General features: G+C 34.7%; 1 protein-coding gene across 7 annotated transcripts; it reads left to right on the top strand.

Annotated features, from left to right (window-relative positions):
• Window positions 1–5,391: 5,391 nt before the first annotated feature.
• LOC111904893 (uncharacterized) lies at window positions 5,392–21,713 on the top strand. 7 transcript variants are annotated; one of them, XM_042896690.1, is made up of 21 exons: window positions 5,392–6,055; window positions 6,495–6,627; window positions 6,785–6,918; window positions 7,000–7,045; window positions 7,109–7,321; window positions 7,442–7,945; window positions 8,534–8,668; window positions 8,741–8,956; window positions 9,033–9,122; window positions 9,209–9,456; window positions 9,551–9,639; window positions 9,714–9,754; window positions 9,940–9,970; window positions 10,087–10,209; window positions 10,324–10,541; window positions 10,605–10,700; window positions 10,779–10,891; window positions 10,980–11,220; window positions 11,305–11,545; window positions 11,760–11,837; window positions 21,464–21,713. In XM_042896690.1, exons 1-19 carry the CDS (start codon window positions 5,781–5,783, stop codon window positions 11,521–11,523), a joined length of 3,165 nt encoding a protein of 1,054 aa, XP_042752624.1. In that variant the 5' UTR covers window positions 5,392–5,780; the 3' UTR covers window positions 11,524–11,545; window positions 11,760–11,837; window positions 21,464–21,713. The 7 variants fall into 7 exon arrangements, with proteins under 7 accessions (XP_042752624.1, XP_042752623.1, XP_042752625.1 ...); XM_042896689.1 differs by having other exon boundaries at window positions 11,305–11,661; XM_042896691.2 differs by lacking the exon at window positions 21,464–21,713 and adding an exon at window positions 15,112–15,418.
• The last annotated feature ends 567 nt before the right edge of the window (window positions 21,714–22,280 follow it).

The following is a 22,280-nucleotide window of genomic DNA, read 5'->3' as shown; positions in this document are numbered from 1 at the left end:
CTACTTTGCTTCTCCTCTAAGGTCTGCTTCTATCTCTCTTCTTCACCCGCCTTTCTCCCAAATCCAGGAACCATCGACGCTCCATCAGAAAAAATGATCAATCGCATTCACCTCCACGTACACCCCCAAAACCTGAACCACCGGTGATCTCCGACGTGACCCCACCTGCTGCTGTGGGTTCCATCTGCACTTCGGACTCCAGTGTATAGCCACGTCATCCCTAATCGCCGCTGTTTTGTCTAGACGTTCCAGGTAAAGGCCATCAACTCTAATTTGTTTATTCACTTCAGACTTCATCACTATTTATGATACGTTTTTTGGGTGCTGTAAACTACGGCAAGAAGAAAGATCGAACAACTTCCGAATTTTCCTTTCCCCAGTTTCGTTTCTGCTTCTATTCGTCGACAGACCTGATTCAATGTTTAGGAAGACACGGAAGAAAATTCTACCTCATTGCCACCACTGGTCTCGGCCGCCGCCACCAACATAACTAATGGCCACCACTACTTTCAACCACCAACCTAAGGTATTATATCATTTTTACCTAATTTACTTTTGAAAACTTACACTCAAGTCTATCCACCGCCTCAATAATTTTCTCCCACCGTCTTTTTCATCTCCGGTCCTTCTCTATCCCTCTACTTTCCTCCACCGCCTAAAACCAATTGATTTTCAAGAAAACCCTAGAAAATATTGGTTCATTAAATGTAGATTGTGAATGGAGTTCAACATAACCTTTTCTTTTCTGTTTTTGATTTATGTAGATTTTTCAGCTGTTTATGGGATTCAGAAAGAAATTGATCGACTTTCTTCATATGTACGTATTTTCTCTCTATATATATTAATTTAGATTTTGGAATTCCTTCTATTTTCCATTCACAAAACTTTTTGATGTTTGAAGTTAATTCTTCTGCCTACTTCTAGCTTGTAACGACCCAAAAATCATGACCAAAAATTTCGTTTTTAATTTAATAAACAATCCAACAGTGTCAACCATCATACAAAACATATCACATCAGAGTATCATGTCCAAAACATTATTTTATCAGTGTAAACATCCCAGGCTAAAACTCCTTTGGTGTGTGTGTCATGCGATCACTCCGAGCTCTTCCCTCCGCAACTGGAAGTACCTGAAACCAAAACTGAAAACCGTAAGCACGGAGCTTAGTGAGTTCCCCAACCTACCACATACCACATACAACCACATACTGGGCCCCCGCCCGCTACATCGGGACTTGCCCGACATCGGACTAACTCCGGCATCGGGCCTCGCCTGGCATCAGGCCCCGCGTGGCATCGAGCCCCGCTCGGTATACATATCTGTTTCTTTTAGGCCCCACCTGTCTCTGGGTCTCGCCCGCTAAACACATACAAACATATAACATAACACATAACACCTAAGCTAAACACACTCTGTTGTATTCTTGTACTAAGGCCCCGCCTATCATGGGCCTCGCCCGTGTCCTGTTACTGGTGAGTCATGGAACCCCGTCCATGCTCCTGCTGGTAGTGAGATACGGGTCCCCACCCACACTCAACTCTTTCTTATCTCGGGCCTCGCCCCTCATCTGCTACTAATGAGATACGAAACCCTGTCCATACTCTGCTAGTGATGAGATACGGGACCTCGCCCAAACTTACCTCCCTACTAGGCACATACGAGTATCATACAGACAACAAGTATAAACTATCATACGAACATTCCTCGGGCACCCGCCCGACATCGGACCTTGATCCGGAATCACATACTAGCATATAGTGCCTAAGGCTAACCCCTGGGTCTTCTTACTCTTAAACTACATGGGCCAAAATTGTGGCCTTAGACCCATTCACACAGTGAGGAGACTCACCTTGCACTGCTGAAACCTTGCTGATATCCCCCCTAGCTGCTTTCTGCCATATCCCAAACTGCTGCTCCTTCGGCTCCCCAAGCTACCAACACCCAATATCACTTAGTCCAATACATAATCCATCTTAGGGAAAAATGACCATCTACCGCTAGTCCAACTTGGTCCAAATATAATGCCCCAAACCAAGGCCCAATAGTAAGTAAGCTTCCCAAGCCCACTAATGGCCCAATTTGCTACATTGGTCAAAAATACCTTAATGGGCCTTACCCTAAGCCCAAAATATATTCCCTGACCCATATCATCTGACTTCTGCTGGCCCACTAAGGCCCAAGGTCCAAAACATGGCCCAAAGCGAGGCCCAATAACTCAAAGCCCAAACTGCCAGAGTACGCGGGGCGTACACTCACGTACGCTGAGCATACTAGGCAAATGGTGCGTACGTTGGGCGTACCTGAATGTATGCTAGGCGTACTGCCCCTTTTATGACACTTTCCCATTAAGTGCTTAATACTCCACTCCAGAGGCTACCAACTCAGATCTAGGTCCTTTTCCATGTCTTCATCCATAAAGTCACTAACTTGGTGACTTTACTTGGCCCTAAACAACTCAAACTCCAAAAATGATCTTCTACTTCCATGAAGAGGGCTAAATCTCATGCATGACTATGAATGGACTAGCAAGTTCGAAACTTTACTGCTTATGGAATACTTTTAGCCTTGAGGGTGGCAACCCTAGGCTCAAAAACGAGATTTCATCATAAAGGTCCAATCTTGGGACCCATAATGACTCCAAAACTAGATCTATGCACCCTTAAGTAAATTCATGAACTTTATACCTCCAAGAAGTCTAAAATGAAGCAATAACCCCAAATATATATCTCCTCCTTCAGTCCACCACCTTCCTTGTTCTTCACTTGCTTGAGGAAATGGCTTTACAACACAAGAATACTCTCCAATGGCCTCCAAAGCTCCAAAAACACTCAAAGGAGGGTTAGGGTTTCGTAGCAGCTCTTTAGGGTGGAATGGAGGCTGAAACTTGAGGGTATAACATTCCTTATATAGTGGCACACCCTACATTTAGGGTTACTGGACTCTGGACGTACGCTGGGCTTACATCATGTACGCTGGGCATATGCCTATGATACCCGCAATCATTCTCCTTTATATGTTGGGCGTAACCCAGCTTACGCTGGGCGTACCCGTGCGCTTCCATTTTTCATGCATGGTCCTCCATTCCAACTTTTCTCCATAAGGGACCATTTATGCCACTAACTTACAAGTGCCATAACTTCCTCACCCGATGTCCGTTTCCGACGAACCTTATATCCATGGAAAGGTGACGAGAAGCCCTACGCTCATAGCGACACACCTCGGTGTAAAAATTCTCAATTAAAACTTCAAGACCCATAAAAGACCGAAATGCTCCTCGCATCGGGCTCTGAAATCCCTAAACAAATACTTTCAGAACAAGGTGTTACATAGCTGTTACATGTTTGACAAAATGACTTCAGGACATCGACACAACTGACCCAGAAATATTGACTTTGTAGTTTGGTTAATCGCAAAAAGTGGGTGATCCCATGGATTTATGATTGTGCTCAGAAATGAAGACTCTGTTCCTAATTGACTTTGTCTTCTACTTTATGGTTGTCATTTTGAGTTAAGGTCCAAGTCTCTATCCCGATATTGGCAAAAAAATTTATTTTTTCTCCTTCGGAGCCCAGAGCATGTACTTAACTTCATAATGTGTAGTTTGTGATTTGTACGTGTTTGAGTTACAGTTCTAGAAAGCAGGGGTAAATATGTCAAACTTTCTACAAATCTCCATACTAGAACCTTCATATTATATTGCCTTTTTTAGGTAATTTGTAAGTATTGGATATTAGTTTTAAACTCTTAATTTTCTATTTTGTGTCAATATCAGGTTAATGGCAGTTTTTAGTTTGTTAATCAAGTAGTATATGAAACCTCCAAACCAACAAAACATGACACAGAGGTTATTGATTACCCACGAAATGCGTTATATAAACATGGTTGATTTTTATTTGTTTGTAAGGAAAATAATGGAGTTGCATGACAACTTTATTGCATATGTTACAGATTGCTTCATGAATCATTCATTATTTCACAAGGTCAGTTTCGTCTTTTTTATCATGTTGTTTATTTCAGTATTGATTACGAAAAAAAATTACCCTATTTTTTGTTTTCCTTTAGGCCCTAAAACAGGCATTTGAGATTTTTTGTAATGAAATTGTGGTTGGTTGTGTGACAACTGTCACAATATCCTGAAAAAGGGGGCAGGGAGAAGTTGAGTGATTAAGCAATCGAAAAAACTTGGATAAGGTAGCCTCCACTATTTTTATTTGACATTGTTGGTATGAGATAGTGATGACATGGGCTTTGATTTTACAGGTAGTTAAGGTCCTTGCTTACATCAACAATAAAGACCTCACTGTGACTTCAAAAAGCAAATAAGTGAAATGAAAAGGTGCGACTTATTTCTTTTATTTGTCTTCTTTTAATGAGAATTAAAACTGATATTGACACTATTTTTTCTCATAGGCTCAATTGCTACTGTTATGCCATTCTCAGCTTAATTCATTAATTTGTGCAGCAAACGTATGCTAAATTCCTTATTTGTTTAGCTAGCCTTTATATACATATTTTAAGCATCATCCCTGCCTATTAGAACATTGTAATCTCATGATTGTATAATTAGTTTCATTTCATCATTTTTAAGTAGATCAAGCATCAAAATATACATATTTTTCTAGATTTCTTTAATAGTTTCTAGGTCTGAAAGAAGGTTGGGTAAATGGATGTAAAAGAGGGTCTAGAGATAGACAGTTAAGGCAACAATATTTTATATGTAGAACAACAGTTGAATTGCATTCTTCTAATTGTAATGGCATTTGATTCTTCTATTTTATAAAGATAAAAAAAATGTATTTTAAAATATTAATATGATCCATAACAAACGATGATATCCCCCAAAGTCCCACCCACCATAATATGCATAGCGTTGTATTTTGACAAACCACAGGTACCATTTTTGTAATTTTGTCTTAAAATATTAAAGTTACCTATTGGAATTTTTATTATCGAAAACCCAAACCCGATTACAATCATCCAAAAGATGACTTGTTTAATATCTAAAAAATGTTATATATAATCATCACAATACAAATGGTAGATTATATTAATGGTCTCTATTATTTGGAGTATAATTTACACATTTCGTCCATAACTTTTATTTTTAGCTTCGTATTTTTTAGTATGTTTTCGTTGAACACATTACATGAAAAGACTATTTTACCGATCAACATTCCTTTTTTAATCTATTTATTATATACCGTTTATTAAAATCAAAATAGGCCACTCGTCCGCTACAAACCCAACCTACGTCTTTCTGTACGTCTCTTTTCTCTAATCGTCAATACCATCCACATCGCCATCTTTCAAGCAAATTGCAATGCCACTTGTATAATACTTATAGCCACATCTAGCTACTTCTTTCAAATTTTAAAAGCCTTGCAAAAAAAGCGGCCAACATCTGGTTTAATCAAAATGTGGAGGAAATAAGCTCAAAACACATACGGACACACACATACACATGCTTTCTCTACTTTCTCTCTCTGACCATTTTCTCTCATCGGCGACTGAGTTTTTTGGGGGAGATTTGCCGTCATTTTGCGTCTCCGGTTACCTTCTCTTTACCACCGTTGTTGGTTACTCTTCTAAACTACGGATTCATTGTTACATGGATCCAAGACTACCGAATTTTGCGAGAGGTGGTCGATTTGGGGTGGGTTTCGCCGCTGGTGCAAAATGTTTCATTTGCATTTCTGAATCTTCCTCGTAGAAGACCTAATGCTGTTCTCCGATATAGATATACATAGAGGGAGAAAGATAGCAAGGGAGGTACGTAACAATGGCGCAATCATTGGAGCTTCTGATACTTCAATTCTTGATGCCGGACGATGATGCGCGGCGGCAAGCGGAGGACCAAATCAAGCGGATGGTTAGGGATCCAACGGTGGTTCCCGTACTTATCGACCATATACGTACTGCAAAGACTCCTAATGTCCGACAGCTATCTGCCGTTCTCCTCCGTAAGAAGATCAAAGGTCATTGGCCCAATCTTCTGCCTGAACTTCGCCAGCTCGTCATGCAATCTCTCATTGAAAGCATCGCAACGGAAAACAGGTTGCATGAGAATTATTATTGTTTCTGAATTTCTTTTTTGGATTTTATTATGTTTGGTGATGTAATTCTTCATTTTCCTTCATCGATTAATTTTTTTATTTTTATCATAGCTAACTGTAATAAAGTAATAACTTGACTTCCTACATCTTGAAATACGATCTGCATGCTGAAAACTTCAAAGTCAGACACTTCTTGTTTATAAGCGTTCGTTATATCGTTTTTAACTTTTTATACAATGTAAATCACCAACGATCGTGTATATATAGAAAACTGTAGGAAACTACTATGTTATTGTTTCCCTAAGTCAAAACCCATCCAAACAGAACTATATAGAAAGCCTAAAATTTGAATTCAACTCAAAATATAGTACCGATAATCATGTTTTTGATAATGCTAAAGTAGAGGCTGAATGTTTTTTATGGGTATCTTGCATTGTCAGTTCATCTGTGAGACGAGCTAGTGCAAATGCAGCAAGTATCATTGCAAAGTATACAGTTCCACATGGGCAATGGCCAGACCTTCTTCCCTTTATATTCTATTGTAGTCAAAGTGCACAAGAAGATCATAGAGAGGTGCTTCTTTTTATACATTACCTATTCAATTCAGTGGCATGTGATTTATTTTGGACAAACTAAAAGTATATATATATATATATATATATATATATATATATATATATATATATATATATATATATATATATATATATATATGTCTTCATGATGCCAGGTGGCATTGATGTTGTTCAGCTCCTTAACAGAGACACTTGGGGATTCATTTCGACCATATTTTGCAGATTTTCAATTACTTCTACTCAAATGCCTACATGATAAGATGAGAAGTGTTAGAGTTGCTGCCCTCAAGTAATATTTTATATCAAACTTTCTACTGAGATTATATGTTTTCTAATGTAAAGAATTTTGAAAACTCTATTTATTGAACAGGGCAGTTGGAGCTTTTCTTGAGGCCACTCACGATGAATCTCAAGTGGTTAGTCTTTATATTCCCTGCATTTGTAATGTTCAGATTAATTTAATTATGATATAACTGCAGGTTAAATTTTGCGAATTTATCCCAAGCATATTGCATGTCTCAAGACAATACCTTGCTTCTGGAGAAGAAGACATTGCCATAATTGCTTTCGAAATATTTGATGATTTGATTGAATTTCCAGCACCCCTTCTTGGAGAATCAATGAAAGCCATAGTTCACTTCTCTCTTGAGGTTTGCTCAAATTCAAAATTGGAATCCACCACTCGTTATCAGGTTAGTATCTAGCACACTTAAGTTCTTGTGAGATTATTGTCTTTGTTCAATGGGGCAAACAGGAACATATTTTTCCTTATTCAACATGTTTTAATTTTAGTCATATGTTTCATGTATCAGGCAATTCAAATTATTTCATGGCTTGCAAAATATCAATCCACTTCTCTTAAGGACCAGGATTTGATAGTTCCAATCCTCCATATTATGTGCCCCATGCTTACAGAAGCAACGAATAGTGATGAAAATGATGATATGTCACCAGATCGAGCTGTTGCAGAAGTTCTTGATACTATGTCTGTGAAGTTATCAAACCATGTTTTTCCATTTGCTTTTGAGTTTGCTTCTGAAAGCAGTCAGAGTGTTGATCTAAAGTTCCGAGAAGCTTCTATGATGCTTTTGGGGTTGATCACAGAGGGTTGTTTGGAGTTGATAAAAGGAAAGCTTGAACCCATTTTGTATATTGTCTTTGGGGCTTTAAGAGATCCTGAAGAGATTGTAAGAGGAGCTGCTTCTTTCGCGTTAGGTCAATTTGTCGAGTATCTTCAGCCTGAAATTATATCTCGTTACGAAACCGTTCTCCCTCATATATTCAGGTCCTTACAAGACGCATCTGATGATGTGAAGGTATATTAAGATGATAAATCTGACCTGTTTTGAGGTTGTAGTTGTTACATAGAACTGGATACAACTAAACAAGCTTTCTAGGGATGTTTTTGATGCTGAGGATGAGGAGGGAAATCATGTTTTTTGCACAAACAAGAGATTGAGATTCAAGAGCATGTCCTTGTTTCCCCCCTTTTGGGAGGGAAAAAATATTAAATTTTTTGTCTAGTTGACATCACTCCCTCCAAGACAAACATAGTACAATCCATTCTATTCAGACATGTCCTATATAACAAATAAATAAACAAAGAATAAAACAAACAAACATAAATTTTTTTAACCGTTTGCCAACTGTTGTTTTGATTGTTACAATTTAAAATCGAGTGTTACCACTCGTTTTCACACCAATCCTCCCAAGTACTCCCATAATTTCCAAGGATTTACCAACAAGAGAATAAAAGAAAAAGCAAAAAAACTTAAGTGACGTCATGGCCATGATTCCTATTATATGCATGGAACCTACTCAAACTTTTTACACTCTGCCATTGTGGGCAAAATTTCTTTTCTAATATTTTTCAACAAATCTCAACAACATAGTTCTTTTTGCAGGAGAAATCATACTATGCATTGGCATCATTTTGTGAGAACATGGGTGAAGAAATCATCCTGTTTATTGATCCTCTGATGGGGAAACTACTTGTTGCTCTCCAAAATAGCCCAAAAAAGTTACACGAAACATGTTTGGTAATGATGCATCTTTCATGCTTTACTTATATCTGTCAAAGAACTTATCAAACTTATTTTCAATTTTTCTAGTCTGCGATTAGTTCAGTTGCATCTGCTACCCAGAAAGCATTTCTCCCCTATGTTGAAAGGGTTTTGGAACTGATGAAAACTTTCATGGTGCTTACAAATGAAGAGGACCTGTGTTCACGAGCAAGGGCTACTGAATTGGTGGGGATAGTTGCAATGATTGCAGGAAAGGACAAAATGGAATCGGTTTTACCATTTTTTATTGAAGCTGCAATTTCCGTAATAACTCTATCATTATCTCCATAAATAATTCATCGTTACTAGTCTGAAGTGATTTGACTTATTAACATATTAGGGGTATGGGCTGGAGTGCAGTACACTTCGTGAGTATACTCATGGGTTTTTTAGCATCGTGGCAGAAATTTTGGAAGATGGAATGGTTCAGGTATGTAATCATTAATTGTGGATTATTTTCTAAAAGTTTGAAAAATGTTTTGAATTTTGATGTGTGACTTGATATATTGTACACAGTATCTTCCATATGTTGTACCTTTGGCATTCTCTTCTTGCAATCTTGATGATGGATTTGCTGATAAAGTTGATGATTCTGATGAGGATGAAGATCTTATTGGATTTGATACAGTTTCTTCTGATGATGAATCCCAAGATGAACCAAGAGTACAAAATATCAATATAAGAACTGGTGTTTTGGATGAAAAGGCTGCTGCAACTCAAGCCCTTGGTCTACTTGCCTTTCATACAAAGAATGCCTATGACCCGTATCCTTTTCACTTATTTCTATATTACTATGTCAATATAATTAACAAGAATCTATCTAGAAGGTTAGAACTGTAATTTCCTATTTACCTCAAGATATTTGGAAGAGACCCTGAAGATTATGGTGAAGCATTCCATCTACTTCCATGAAAATGTCCGACTTCAGGCCATGACTGGTTTGAAACGTAAGTCTATGATGATTCTCTTCAAGAATGGCTGTTCCTTCCATCTCTGAAAATCAGTTGCTTTATGATTGTAGATACTCTAACAGCTGCTCATGCATGCTTACAATGTCATGATGTAAGTGCGTACTTCATAACCCATCATTCTTTTTTAGAAATGGTTTTGGTTATTTTAGTTATTTTCTTTTGCATATGAATGAAGAAGCTATTTTATTTGTCTACATATGGCATTGGAATAATAAGCCATCTTATGATGCAATATTTTGACCTTTGACCATCTAATGCTTACATTCACCTTTACAGGATGGGGAATCACAGACAAAACAAATTCTTGGTAAGTCCATATATCGTTATTGTGAATCCCTTGTGGGATTTTTATGTGATGATTTTTTTTAAAGACGAAAGAAATTCTTAGTTACTTGATCTTTTAAAATGTATCAAAATGTCCAGATTCTATAATGAAAATTTACATCAAGACGATGAATGAAGATGATGACAAGGATGTGGTTGCTCAAGCTTGCATGAGTGTAGCACATATCACCAAGGATTTTGGATATGTTGCAGTTGAATCTCGTAAGAAGTTTTATTATTTAATTTCTTTTTATGAGTTTCTTACACTAATTGTTTTTAGATTTACTAACTTCTCAAATGTCCTCATTCTCATTTGTTTTAAATTTTAAAACTCAGACATGCATCAGCTTGTGGAGTCAACTCTGGCATTGCTGTGGCAAAACTCAGTATGTCAGAAAGTAAAATCTGGCATTGATATCGAAGATGATGATCATGGACATAGTGAAATGCTCTTGGATGCTATTACAGATCTTCTTCCTACTTTTTCCAAGGCCATGGGTTCCGACTTTGCACCTTTCTTTGAACCTCTGTTTGATCCACTAATGGATTTATTGGTGAGCTTTTCCAAAACTTTTTCAAACTTTACTCTTTTCTCAAAACTTATTGGGGTCTTGCAGAAAGAATCATACTCACCACAAGATAGGACAATCGTGGTTGCATGTCTGGCTGAAGTTGCTCAGCATATGGGCACTACATTTTCTACCTATGTAAATGTAATCTTTTTTTGGCTAATCTTGATTTTTTTTTGTTTCCGTAAAATGTAATAAATTGAATATCGGATCCATTTCCAGACGTTGATGCCATTGGTACTTAGAGAATTAGATTCACCATCAGCAACCAATAGGAGGAATGCTGCATTTTGTGTTGGAGAAATGTGCAAGAATGGTGGCGAATATGGTCTTAAGTATCCTTTATAAATATTTTTTGATTCTACTACTTTTAAAGTTTTTTTATGTTAAATCTCTCAGTTGATGCTTTCACTTATTCATCAGATACTTGGATGATGTGTTGCCATGCCTCTTTCTATTGTTTGAAGAATCTGAGAAAGACCATGCAGTAAGGGACAATGCAGCAGGTGCAGTTGCAAAGATTATTATGGCCCACCAAAACTCCGTCCCACTATATCGGGTCCTCCCTATACTCCTCAAAGTTCTTCCTTTAAAAAAAGATTATGAGGAATCCATCCCTGTTTATAACTGCATTTGCAACCTTATTTTCTCATCCAACCAACAGGTACTTTTTTAAAATGTGTTTTCCTTCCACTCACAATATACATATAAACTAAGAAAATAATCATACTACCAACTATTGAAACAGATCCTTGAGCTAGTTCCAGATTTGGTTATGGTATTTGCAGAAGCAGCCATGTCACCACTCGAAACACGTGAAGTTAAAATTCAAATAGGAGGGGCTCTCTCTCACTTATTATCACTTTTTGGTAGAGAAATGCATCCAATCTTGAGAAACCTCCCACCAACATATGCACGTGCATTAGCTGCTATTTTACCAAAAAGTTTTTGGCCATCACTCTCATAGGATAACCATCATTTTAGACCGGGTAAACAGTTTGCAAACTAGTTTCTCATAGTTGTGTTCATAGCATTAAGTTTCCCACAAACCACCCTGTGATTAAAAACATCTTGTAGTGTAACCATGATGAAAGAAAGAAAAACTGTAAGTATGAATTGGTAAATGAATGAAAGTTGTGCAAATGATAAATCATCTTGCAATAATGATCCATTGACTAGTACTATATTGATTGCTAGATGCAGGTTTTGGTGTACAACTTTGAAACATCACCATTTTCCAACAGAGCCATATGTTTCTTCTCTTCCCTCGTTTGGTGAAAGGTACTCTGATTTATTTTTGCCATCATCCGAATGTTTGTTTAAAACATATTCATTAGCCCGTTTCATAGTATTTTCTTTGTACAAATCCAAGTCAATTTGCTCAAAGAAAATCAATAATAATACTAAAGTTCCTTTCCCAAAAGAACAAAAAAGATCAAAGATGATGTGGATGAAGATAATGAAGCCAATGGAAACAATATGAGCAACATACACTTTCTGTTGCGAATTCAAATAACAATCTCCAACTTCAAAACTAAGAGGAGTTAACTGCAACAAGTGGAAATCAACAATGTAAATATGATAAAAACACCAAAACACATAAAATGTACAGAAGATTGAATAACAAAACATAATTGTTATTGAACTCAACAAGACTGGAAATAAAAAATAACCACTATACGAAGTTTTAACTAAAAGTCTAATTTAGGTAACAAACTTTAGAATGATCATAATGGATATGAACTTAAGTTCTACACTTAAGTTCTCCATCTATTGATGGTTCCAACATGTGCAGTGGTGGCCTACAAAATAGTGGTTTGGGCCCGAAAAAGGGTGCCAACCGTTTCCAACGTAGCCATGGACGTTGACTCTTCAAAGAGTGGGGTATTGTTATGATTCCACATTGGTCGAAATTAAATTAAGTGGGTAGCTTATAAGTCCAGGTGTCCCTCCTACAAACAAGCTTTTGGGAGTGAGTTCTATACTTGGGTAGATTTACCTATATTTGATTTTGAGTAACAAGATAGCTACCTAACTTATTCGAATCAAACCTTTAAATTTAATATAAAATCATTAAATTCCATAAGTATCAATAAACCAAAGGATAGAGAAATACGACTCAAATAACCAAGGGAAAGGGTAGATTTACCTGTATTCGATTCGAAAGATATAAAATCCATAAATCAAAATCAAGAGTTTAAAAATTCAAAAATCTTATCCATAAAAAGTAATAACCAAATCCGATGTCAATGGCTTACTAACGATAGACTATAACAAGAAAATTTTATTCCATAATCCAAAACAAAGGATATTTAAAAGTATCCTAAACAAATTAAATTAAGGTTCGAAGTACCCAAACCAAAACATAAGGGTATTATATAACTCATAGATCCAAACATATCTAAAAGGCTAAACATTGGTTAGCAAATATTTACAAACTCATATCAAACCTCCAAAAGGGTAAATGCGAAATAAAACACAATATAATATGCAATGCATGCAACCATTCCTTTCCATTCTCATAAAGTCCAAACTTACCAAAACTGATGGTTAATAATAGAGCTCATAAGTAACCCTCCCTTTTTGCTCATGATACTAGGCACTAGTGAAACATCCCACTAGGTCAAACAAAGGGTTGTGATCCATACTTGTGCAAATGAAGATTATCTAGAAATCTACTCACAACGGCTAACATGACTTACTATCAATATGGGTACCCAAGATCTCTTAGTCCACCCATCCCAGCATGTACACAACAAGTAAGATGTTCAAAATCATTTCAAAATTATGTATATAGTTTATAGAAGCAAGAAACATAAAAAAATGATTATTGGTACACACATAGCAAATAAGTAAACAATACGCATTATCAATGAAATCAATTTCCGATATATATATATATATATATATATATATATATATATATATATATATATATATATATATATATATATATATATATATATAGAGAGAGAGAGAGAGAGAGAGAGAGAGAGAGAGAGAGAGAGACAAAGCATACTTCAAACGGAAAATCAAACATCAGGTGTGAATAATATGAGGACTTGTGCTCTCGACAAACTCACCTTGATATCTTAGCAACGTAACAACACCTTCCAAGATGAATGCCCTTTAGTCAAGTAGTCAACACATATGGATTTCAAACATGGATTACTAAAAGACCAAAATTCCGTTACTGATCATCTCATAACCTACGTCAAATAACCTTTTTTCCTAACATATATTCATTGTATAAAGACTAATTACATGGATTTGGAACCGATATCGGAACCGGCAGTTCTTGAAGTGTTGGAACCGAAACCAATTACACTGGTTCGTTGAATTTTGAAAGCGGTCTTAAAACCGCCAGTACCGGTTCCGCTATCGGGTATCCAGTTTAAAAATTCTAGTAACTAGTGAAAATCAATACTCAATCAATCTCAATCTCATAACAGTTCAAGCAACAAATCATCATTTAACAGGTTTAGTTCAAATTGTTTACAAAACAAGTTTTAGAATAAACTCTTTAAACTCGACATAAAGCCTTTTCAAAGCAACCCACCTGATATTGGGCCATTTGTGAAACTTGTAAGAAACAAGCAAGCTTCCTCTTATTTTATAAAGTAAGAAAGCCACCGGTGTTCTTACCACCGGACGATGTGGGACGCACACCATCTTTGTTGATATGAGAACTCACAAACTTTTTGTATATCAAGCAACTTGGAACGGTAATTACAAACAAAAGAAGTTTGCTACTTATTCACCTACACAACAATATAACAATATACCTATCATATGTTTTTTATATGTATATATAGCCTATTATATATCTTTTTCCTAATTATCTGCTTAAAAACAAAATTTGCGAACTTCGTATCTAATAAAACGTAAATTACTTGTTATTCAATTAAAAGGCAAAGGAAAATGATTATCAACATGTCTCAATATCAAAATAACGTGTGTGTATGTATATATATATATACACACACACACACACATACCGGTCCCGCGAGTGCCCAACGGGTAGTGGTTCTGAAAAAATGAGAACCGAAATTGAACCGCTTAAGGTGGTTCGAAAACTTTAGGAACCGGAGAGGCGATTTCGGTTGCGATAGCGGGTACCTGTTCTGTTGCTCACCTGTTCTGTTGCTCACCCCTAAGTCTAATACACGAGCCATGTGAATTTAGGCTTCAGATTCACACATTCTGTGTGCATCTTGCACACAACTCAAACATGCAAATGACTTCATTATTCCATTGTACTTTCACCTAGTTACTTTTGGTCCTTTGTTCAAAAAGTTGTACTAAATTTTTGGGACTAATATCATGTCTAACATGTATTAAGCACTTCATCATTTCCCCGGTTAATCATTGAACCCAAATTAATACATTTCCAAATGTTGATATTACCCAAGGCTCTATCTAGAGGGGTTATGGAGCCTTTTTGCACAAATATCCATGATTGACCAAAAGTAATGACATCCATCATGTATGAATCGATATGTTAACTAGCTGTGATACATAATTTATGCTTGTAATCTATCCCATATGGTTGTAGGTCCTTCATTTCAACTATGAAGTCCTCAATTTCGATTTCATATTTGGATGCGAAGTAGAATTTGGAGCGTTCCAAAAAGTTGGAGATCCAACTACAAGAAAACAAATAGGCCGATATAACATTTCTTTAGTGTATTTCAAATCTATTTTTATATAGGGTACCAAAGAAATCTTGATTTGAATTGTCATTTTTTACTAATTCTCTTTCTTTATCCGGAAGACCTAGAATTTTAACCTTGTGTCTAGACGATCGGGCCAATGGACTGTCTAAGGTAGACAGTTTCTATGGGGTGTAGGCCTCTCCAAAAGTAACTAAGGCGTGCAAAGGTTTCCTCGGCCCGACGAAAATTTTCCCTTGAGTGCAAAGGCAAAAGGGAGCTTGATTTTAAGATCCACCTGTAGAGTAGGGACGAAAGTTGGCCTTCGTGATCTGAGGGTGCCGGGTGGAACCACCATCGCTCAACAAAAGTTCCCAAAATGACCAAACACCAAAATATTATATTGAATCAATTTGGATTCATAGATTTTCCTTTTCATTTAAGATCATGTCCATTTCCTAATGAATCCAAATAAATTCCATGGACATAGATTTACTCATAAGGGTTGCTTGTACCCTTGTTCGATAATACAAACCTTGGAATGACCATTTGTCATGTTTAAAACCCTAAATCTTCAAATTTCATGAGTTTGGGCATCTACCTTGGGATCAACACATCAAATTCACAAATTTCATGAGTTTGGGCATCTACCTTGGGATCAATACATCAAATTCACCATATGATCATAGATCTCAATCAATTACTAGCTCATGAACTCAATTACCTCTATCAGTAGGGTTCATGGTTGGATTTAAACTCATGTTCATTAATAGGAATGATGTTTTGAGCCTACGACCGTGTAGAATATCGCAGAATGGATTAGAAAACAAACCCTAGTTGAAGTCATCCAACAAAATTTGGATTATCTCTCCCTACCCAAACCCTAGTTTAAGCATAAATTGGTTTTTGAGAAGAATTGTACCTTGCAACACTAGGAAACTTCCAATCAAGATTTGATTTTACTTAAAACTCTTTACGTCCAATATTAGTAGGTTAAATCCTTGAAATTGTTATGTCTCCCTTCTCTAGCTCCCAAATGTGATGAAGAATAATGAAAAGGGGGAATGGGGAGTTGGGGTCCTAATACAAGTTCTACTTATCCTAAATTGGCCACTTGACTTATACATCTTGTTAATCGGCCACCATCTTATAAATGTTGCAACTAGACTTTGAGTATTTCCATATTTTGTCATTTCCTACCATTTTTGATATTTTTATTCTAAGTACCAAGTAAGTGAGTCAACTCTTGGTCAAACTTAACTTTCTACAATTTGTCAAATTTAACAATTATTTACTATATATGTTAAATTTAACTTTTGTCTCCTCAAATTTATATATTTACTAGTTATATGAAGTTTATATTATTGTTATTATTATTTATTTTTATTTTTTATTCCTAAAAAATAGTATTCACTAAAAAGGGAAAAAATTCTAGGCACATTTGGAGGATGTTACATAATCATTGATAACTAAAAGTTCCTTGAAAATTTGCAAATATTAGCTACCATGATTACATCCACTGAATTTGAATGACATTAACTTTATTCGTGAACTTCCCTGTGAATTTTAGGAATTTACTAGATTTAATATCATTCATTTGAGTGATAATCAATTCTCTACCAATATACCCGAATGAATTGGAGAAAAAAATAGACATTTAATGGTTTTGAGATTACAAAAAATAAATTCACCGGAAGAATTCCATGATCTTTATGCACAAAACTTTAAATCATAAAATTTTGGTTGTTTCACAGACCAATTTGATGAGAACGGTCCATCATTGTCTAGGGAAGTTTATTGTCATGGCTAGTAGTAACCTTTGAATAATACTCTCAGTGGGGTATTCTAGAAAAGCATTCGAAACATAATAAAGTTCTATTTGTTGGATTATGATGTATATTCAAATACATAAAGTCATAGTAAGAATTAGAAGAATTAACAATAAAACACATCATGTTCTTCCAAGGATTCGTGCTCACTGATAACTTGCAACAAAAGAAGCTACATGAAGAAATTACGAATTGTGTACTTTGTCTTGGATGTTCTTGAGACTCTAAAGTAGAATTCCTCTATCATTTCACACCCTTATGTGGTAGTCAATGCCAATAGCTTGATAATATCCTTGCCCTTGCCTTGCTTATATAGACTACAAAAGAGATATACATATCGATTTCTTGTTGACCAAGAAAGACAAAACCCTAGCTGGAGTTTCTAGGTGTCGGTAAAGGTGAGAAGGATGGAGGAGAGACATTCAAATATGAGTGAGCTTGATAGGGAAGCTTTATATAAGCTTACCCTAATCGTACCTGATCAAGAAGAAATTCAGTTTGAATAATGACATAATTATCAATTAATTAAATACATAATTATCTGCTCATAATTCAAATATCCCTATTTTCCAGTTAAGTTCCTTTTTTTATAGTTTATAATTAAACCATCAATGATGAATAACAAAAAAATCCTCATATTTATTATTCTTGCTATTTTAGATGTGCAACCCAATATTCCTATGTGTTATTAGTAGTGTTACCATCTTGGTGTGCATATTTCTAACAGACTCCTACTTGCACATGATACAATGATTGTATAACATCACTCCAAAAGTAGCATATGGTATGACAACCAAATACCCATTTTTTCTTGGGTTGTTGTTATTCACAGCCGGATTTAAAGGTCAAAACCATATTTCATAAAGTGAAAACCACTTTGACTTTTCAAACCCATATTTATATGACCTTTATAATCATTATTGCATATTTAATAACTTATTAAATTACACAACATTTAAAACTTTATTTTGCCTAATATTTGCGATTTTCCTTTTTGTTTTTTAGTAATATATATATATATATATATATATATATATATATATATATATATATATATATATAAATTTTTTTTTCATTAAAAATATTTTAGATAAATCAAACATTAATATTATATAAAACAAAATATCTTATTTCCTAGTTTACAAACAGTTGTCACCTGTCGTCGGATCAACGTTAGACTAACAACAAATTCGGTGACATTTTCTGGTCATGTTCACAACTTAATAGAACAAACATTATAACTCGCATTTCTTTCATAAATAAATCTAACTATAATCAAATCAAAATAATAACCTATTGTCATTTTATTGTGGTGTATATCAATTTCATAACAATCAAATTAAAAATCATATAACTATATTTATATTTATCGTCCATTAAGTTGTTGTTTGTGTTTAGAACCGCTCCAGGGATCTTACCATTGGCTAAAATGAGCTAGCCTATATCTATGATCTTATAACTCTTAGGAATAGATCTTGTGTTGACTAGTTCTGTACATGTGAAAAAAAAACATATAGCTGTTACAAGTGCTAGAAATATTAGTGGTAATAGTCAACATTTTGGGATATGTTTAAGGATCATGAGGCTTCAAAAATATTTAAGGATTCTGAATATGATTCAAGGATCCTGCCCCTAACAATATTTTATTGTTAATTTTAATAATTTTTTAGTAAAATTAAAATATGTCAGTTTTGTCATAAATAAAAATACAAAAATTTATTTATTGTAGTTGTGTTTGGCCTTAAATAGTTATAATTATGTTTTTTTAATATTTTTTTTGATTCACATTAACTACAATAAAAGAAAAAGTTACTAGGCATCATCGATATAAACAATATCATAATTTTACTAATTATTTATGTAGAAATTAATTAACTAGGTGAAGCCAATATCACTGCATATCGCTTAAAAAATAATCGAAGATTAATACGCTTATTCAATAGAGGAAATAAACGCAAAATAGTAATATAAAACTAATCATGTATAAATAAAAAGATCACTGATAGTTTATAACAAAATAAAATTTATTATAAGAAATTTTATTTAAATATTATACTATAAACAAAATGTGTACAAAAATAAGGTGTATTACACTATCTTAAGCTTTGTGAACTTGTACTGTTACATAAAAATTGAAATTATATAATGATAAATGTTAATATCAAAATTAATTATTTTTAACAGAAAAGTGAAAATGATTTTAAAAGTTGTGGGTGTAATTATAACTTGTCATTCGTGTTTCACCCTTCATGATTAATACATTATTAATATAATATTTTTGTAATTTTAACTTTTATTTTAGTGGTTTTGACTTGACCATGATTTTTAACATGGTGTATTTAGAATGCCTCTTTTTTTTTGATATTTTTTTTAACCGATAAATCTAATCTACTCCTAAGCTAACAACACCTATTCCACTTATGTCCACGACGAGACTTGAAACCTTGACCTCAAAGAGGGAGGGCACCACCTGATACCGCTGGGCTAAAAGCCCTTTGGTCTTTTTCTTGATATCGATATGAATGTGATACATGTAATAATGCCAATCTAAAACGTTCAATATTTTGTTTCCCAATATAGATTCTAGTAAATAACTAGTATTCGGAGAAGTAAATAAACATGCAAATGGGGCACAATAATACATTAATAAATATAAATGCTTCAGATATATATTACGATAACATTATAATTATTCTATTAGTTAAAGTGTATATTGTACATTTGTACATGTTTCAGAACTCTCGTTTAACACAACTATGCTAATAATATTTTAATTTAAATAAGAACACGAATCTTCACCGCAAACATGAATCGTATGTATCATTTAGGAAGTCAATATCATGTAACTCTTTACAATGAGATCTTCCTCACTTACCAAGGGTAAAAAAGAAACATGCCTTTTGTTCATCTCAAATGTTTAAGAATGTTCATGAATATCATCCAATGAGTCTTACTAGGATTGGCATGATATAGACTCGTCATGTTCAAGGTATACAACACATTACACCTTGTACATAACATGAAACACATGATCGATCCGTAACTGAAGCATATGGGACTTTGCTCCTTTTATTCAGCTCCTCAATGGAATGGTGACTTTGAGCTTTGCTTAGTCCTAAATCATGACGGTAGATGTAAACTCTTTTGGAGCCATGTGTCTTAAATCTCTTTAATATCTTATTTATGTACATACTTTGACTTAACCCAATGAGTGGTCTCATCTTTTTTCTTCTGTTTATTCCTTACACATTATTACAAATGTTAGTATTGTATCCTGTGTTCAATACTTAAGGAATTAGAAATAAAAGGTTTATGAAGTCATAAATATACCTGAACGGTGAGACCCCTTGGCTTTAAGCTTCATTAGCTTCTTCATTTCTTTTTGATAGCTAAGCCTACCATGTCTAGTTTCCTTGTAGTGGAAACAAAATACCTCATTAGGATTCCTAGATCGAGGTATCTCAAAATTAGCCTTACCCTTAGGAGAGTTTGATTGTTTCCTATTGCGCTTCCATTGGGAGTAGCAATGTTGTAGGGTTTGGATTTGGCCATGTTAAACTCTATCGTCTTCAACATGCCATGTAATACCAAGATAGACATGCATTTTGTTCGTGTTGTAGTTCAAGACAAACTCATCATATAAACTAGTCAACAAGTTAATGATAAAATCCATGACTAGCTCTTAACTTAGATGAAAGCCTTACCTTCATAATTGGTCAATTTACACATTTATTTTCAATAGGTAGACATTGACGCTACCTTCCTGCGACATCTTACATCCTATCAGGGCTTTCATGGTATCAAATTTGCTTTTTCCTAACCTCCCTCTGGAACATGTCGTTAAGCTACTTGATTATGTCATAAGTAACTTAGATGTTCCAAGATCTTTTAGAGCCCAAGAATCATGGTGACTAACATGAGACACACCACATCATTTGAGTCGTTGAGATGTTTTTCGTACTTGTCTCTAACAATCCTAATGCATTTATAGCTAAAGGAGCCCTATGAATAGGTTCCTCAGTTGCGTGAAGCATCTTCACAAACTTGATCACCACTCACGTTTCAAAACCAATGAACATAGCTCATGATATTCAACTTATCCTTTTTGAGGAGACCTCACAACAAAAAATTCATAACATACAAAATTTATAAAAGTAGATTTCAAATTTTAGTTAGCGATTTAATTATTATCCTTATAAAATATATGCTCAAACACAATTATTTTAACGAGACTAGGATCAATATTTCAGTTATAGTTATAGTTATGAAAATGTTTTTCGTAATCGCAAAAATGAGTTATTTAGATAGGTAACCATTTTACCAAATCCAATTTCTTTGAAATTCTGAGGTACTTACAAGATTCATTGACATTCATTATGTTATGTGACATGTTAATCACTTTCACGCTTATCCGTTATTGTGACAGGTTTACTATGGATCACAAATCAAGAAGTTAATCAACCAAATAGAAACACATGATATCGACCCAAGACTCTTGGGTATTGAGAACACCACATCACCATCCCTAAATCTTAACCGATTTGTCTGGCTTTGAACTTCCCAAGCCAAAAGACTATTAGTTAAAGTGTGTGTTTCAATATGTATAGCGTGAGATTTACATATTGAAAAAAACATTTCTTTTTCTTAATTAACATTTAAAATTTTGATTTTTTGCATAAAGAATATTTAAACAAAATTTGAACTTTTTATAAAGACAATTTTGTAATTTCCAATTTTAATTTGCAAATGTTGTTTGTTAAATCGTTAAGAAATGATGTCTTTTAACTTTAATTTGAAGATTTTCTAGCATGTCAAATATAGACAAATCATAAAATAAAAAGAAAACCACACACAAATTATGGTAACAATTGCCTCATTATGTGTTTTTCTGATGACCAAACACGTGGATAAATATGATCATTCTAGGTACAAAACAACCATAAAGTGGTATGTTGATTTCCATTAAAACCACCATCATCGATGTGATACTCGGATGGACGCTCGCTAAGATCTCAGTCGCCATGAGTTCGGATGATTGTCTTTTGTCTTCAAAACTACACTTTATTTGCTAGTACAGTTTGCTATTGCTTATATTCTTATCACATATTGACATATAAAAGTTACATTACATGAAAAGTATTTTAACGACGCATAGGTTGCACAAAATAATTACAAAACCGAAATGACTACCAAAAACATCACAATCGTAGGTCTAACAAAGACACTATGTTACTAGATCCATG

This window comes from Lactuca sativa, chromosome 7 (assembly GCF_002870075.4).
Source record: "Lactuca sativa cultivar Salinas chromosome 7, Lsat_Salinas_v11, whole genome shotgun sequence".
Taxonomy (NCBI): domain Eukaryota; kingdom Viridiplantae; phylum Streptophyta; class Magnoliopsida; order Asterales; family Asteraceae; genus Lactuca; species Lactuca sativa.
Note: the sequence above shows the minus strand (reverse complement) of the source record. Positions and strands in the feature narration are given on the sequence as shown.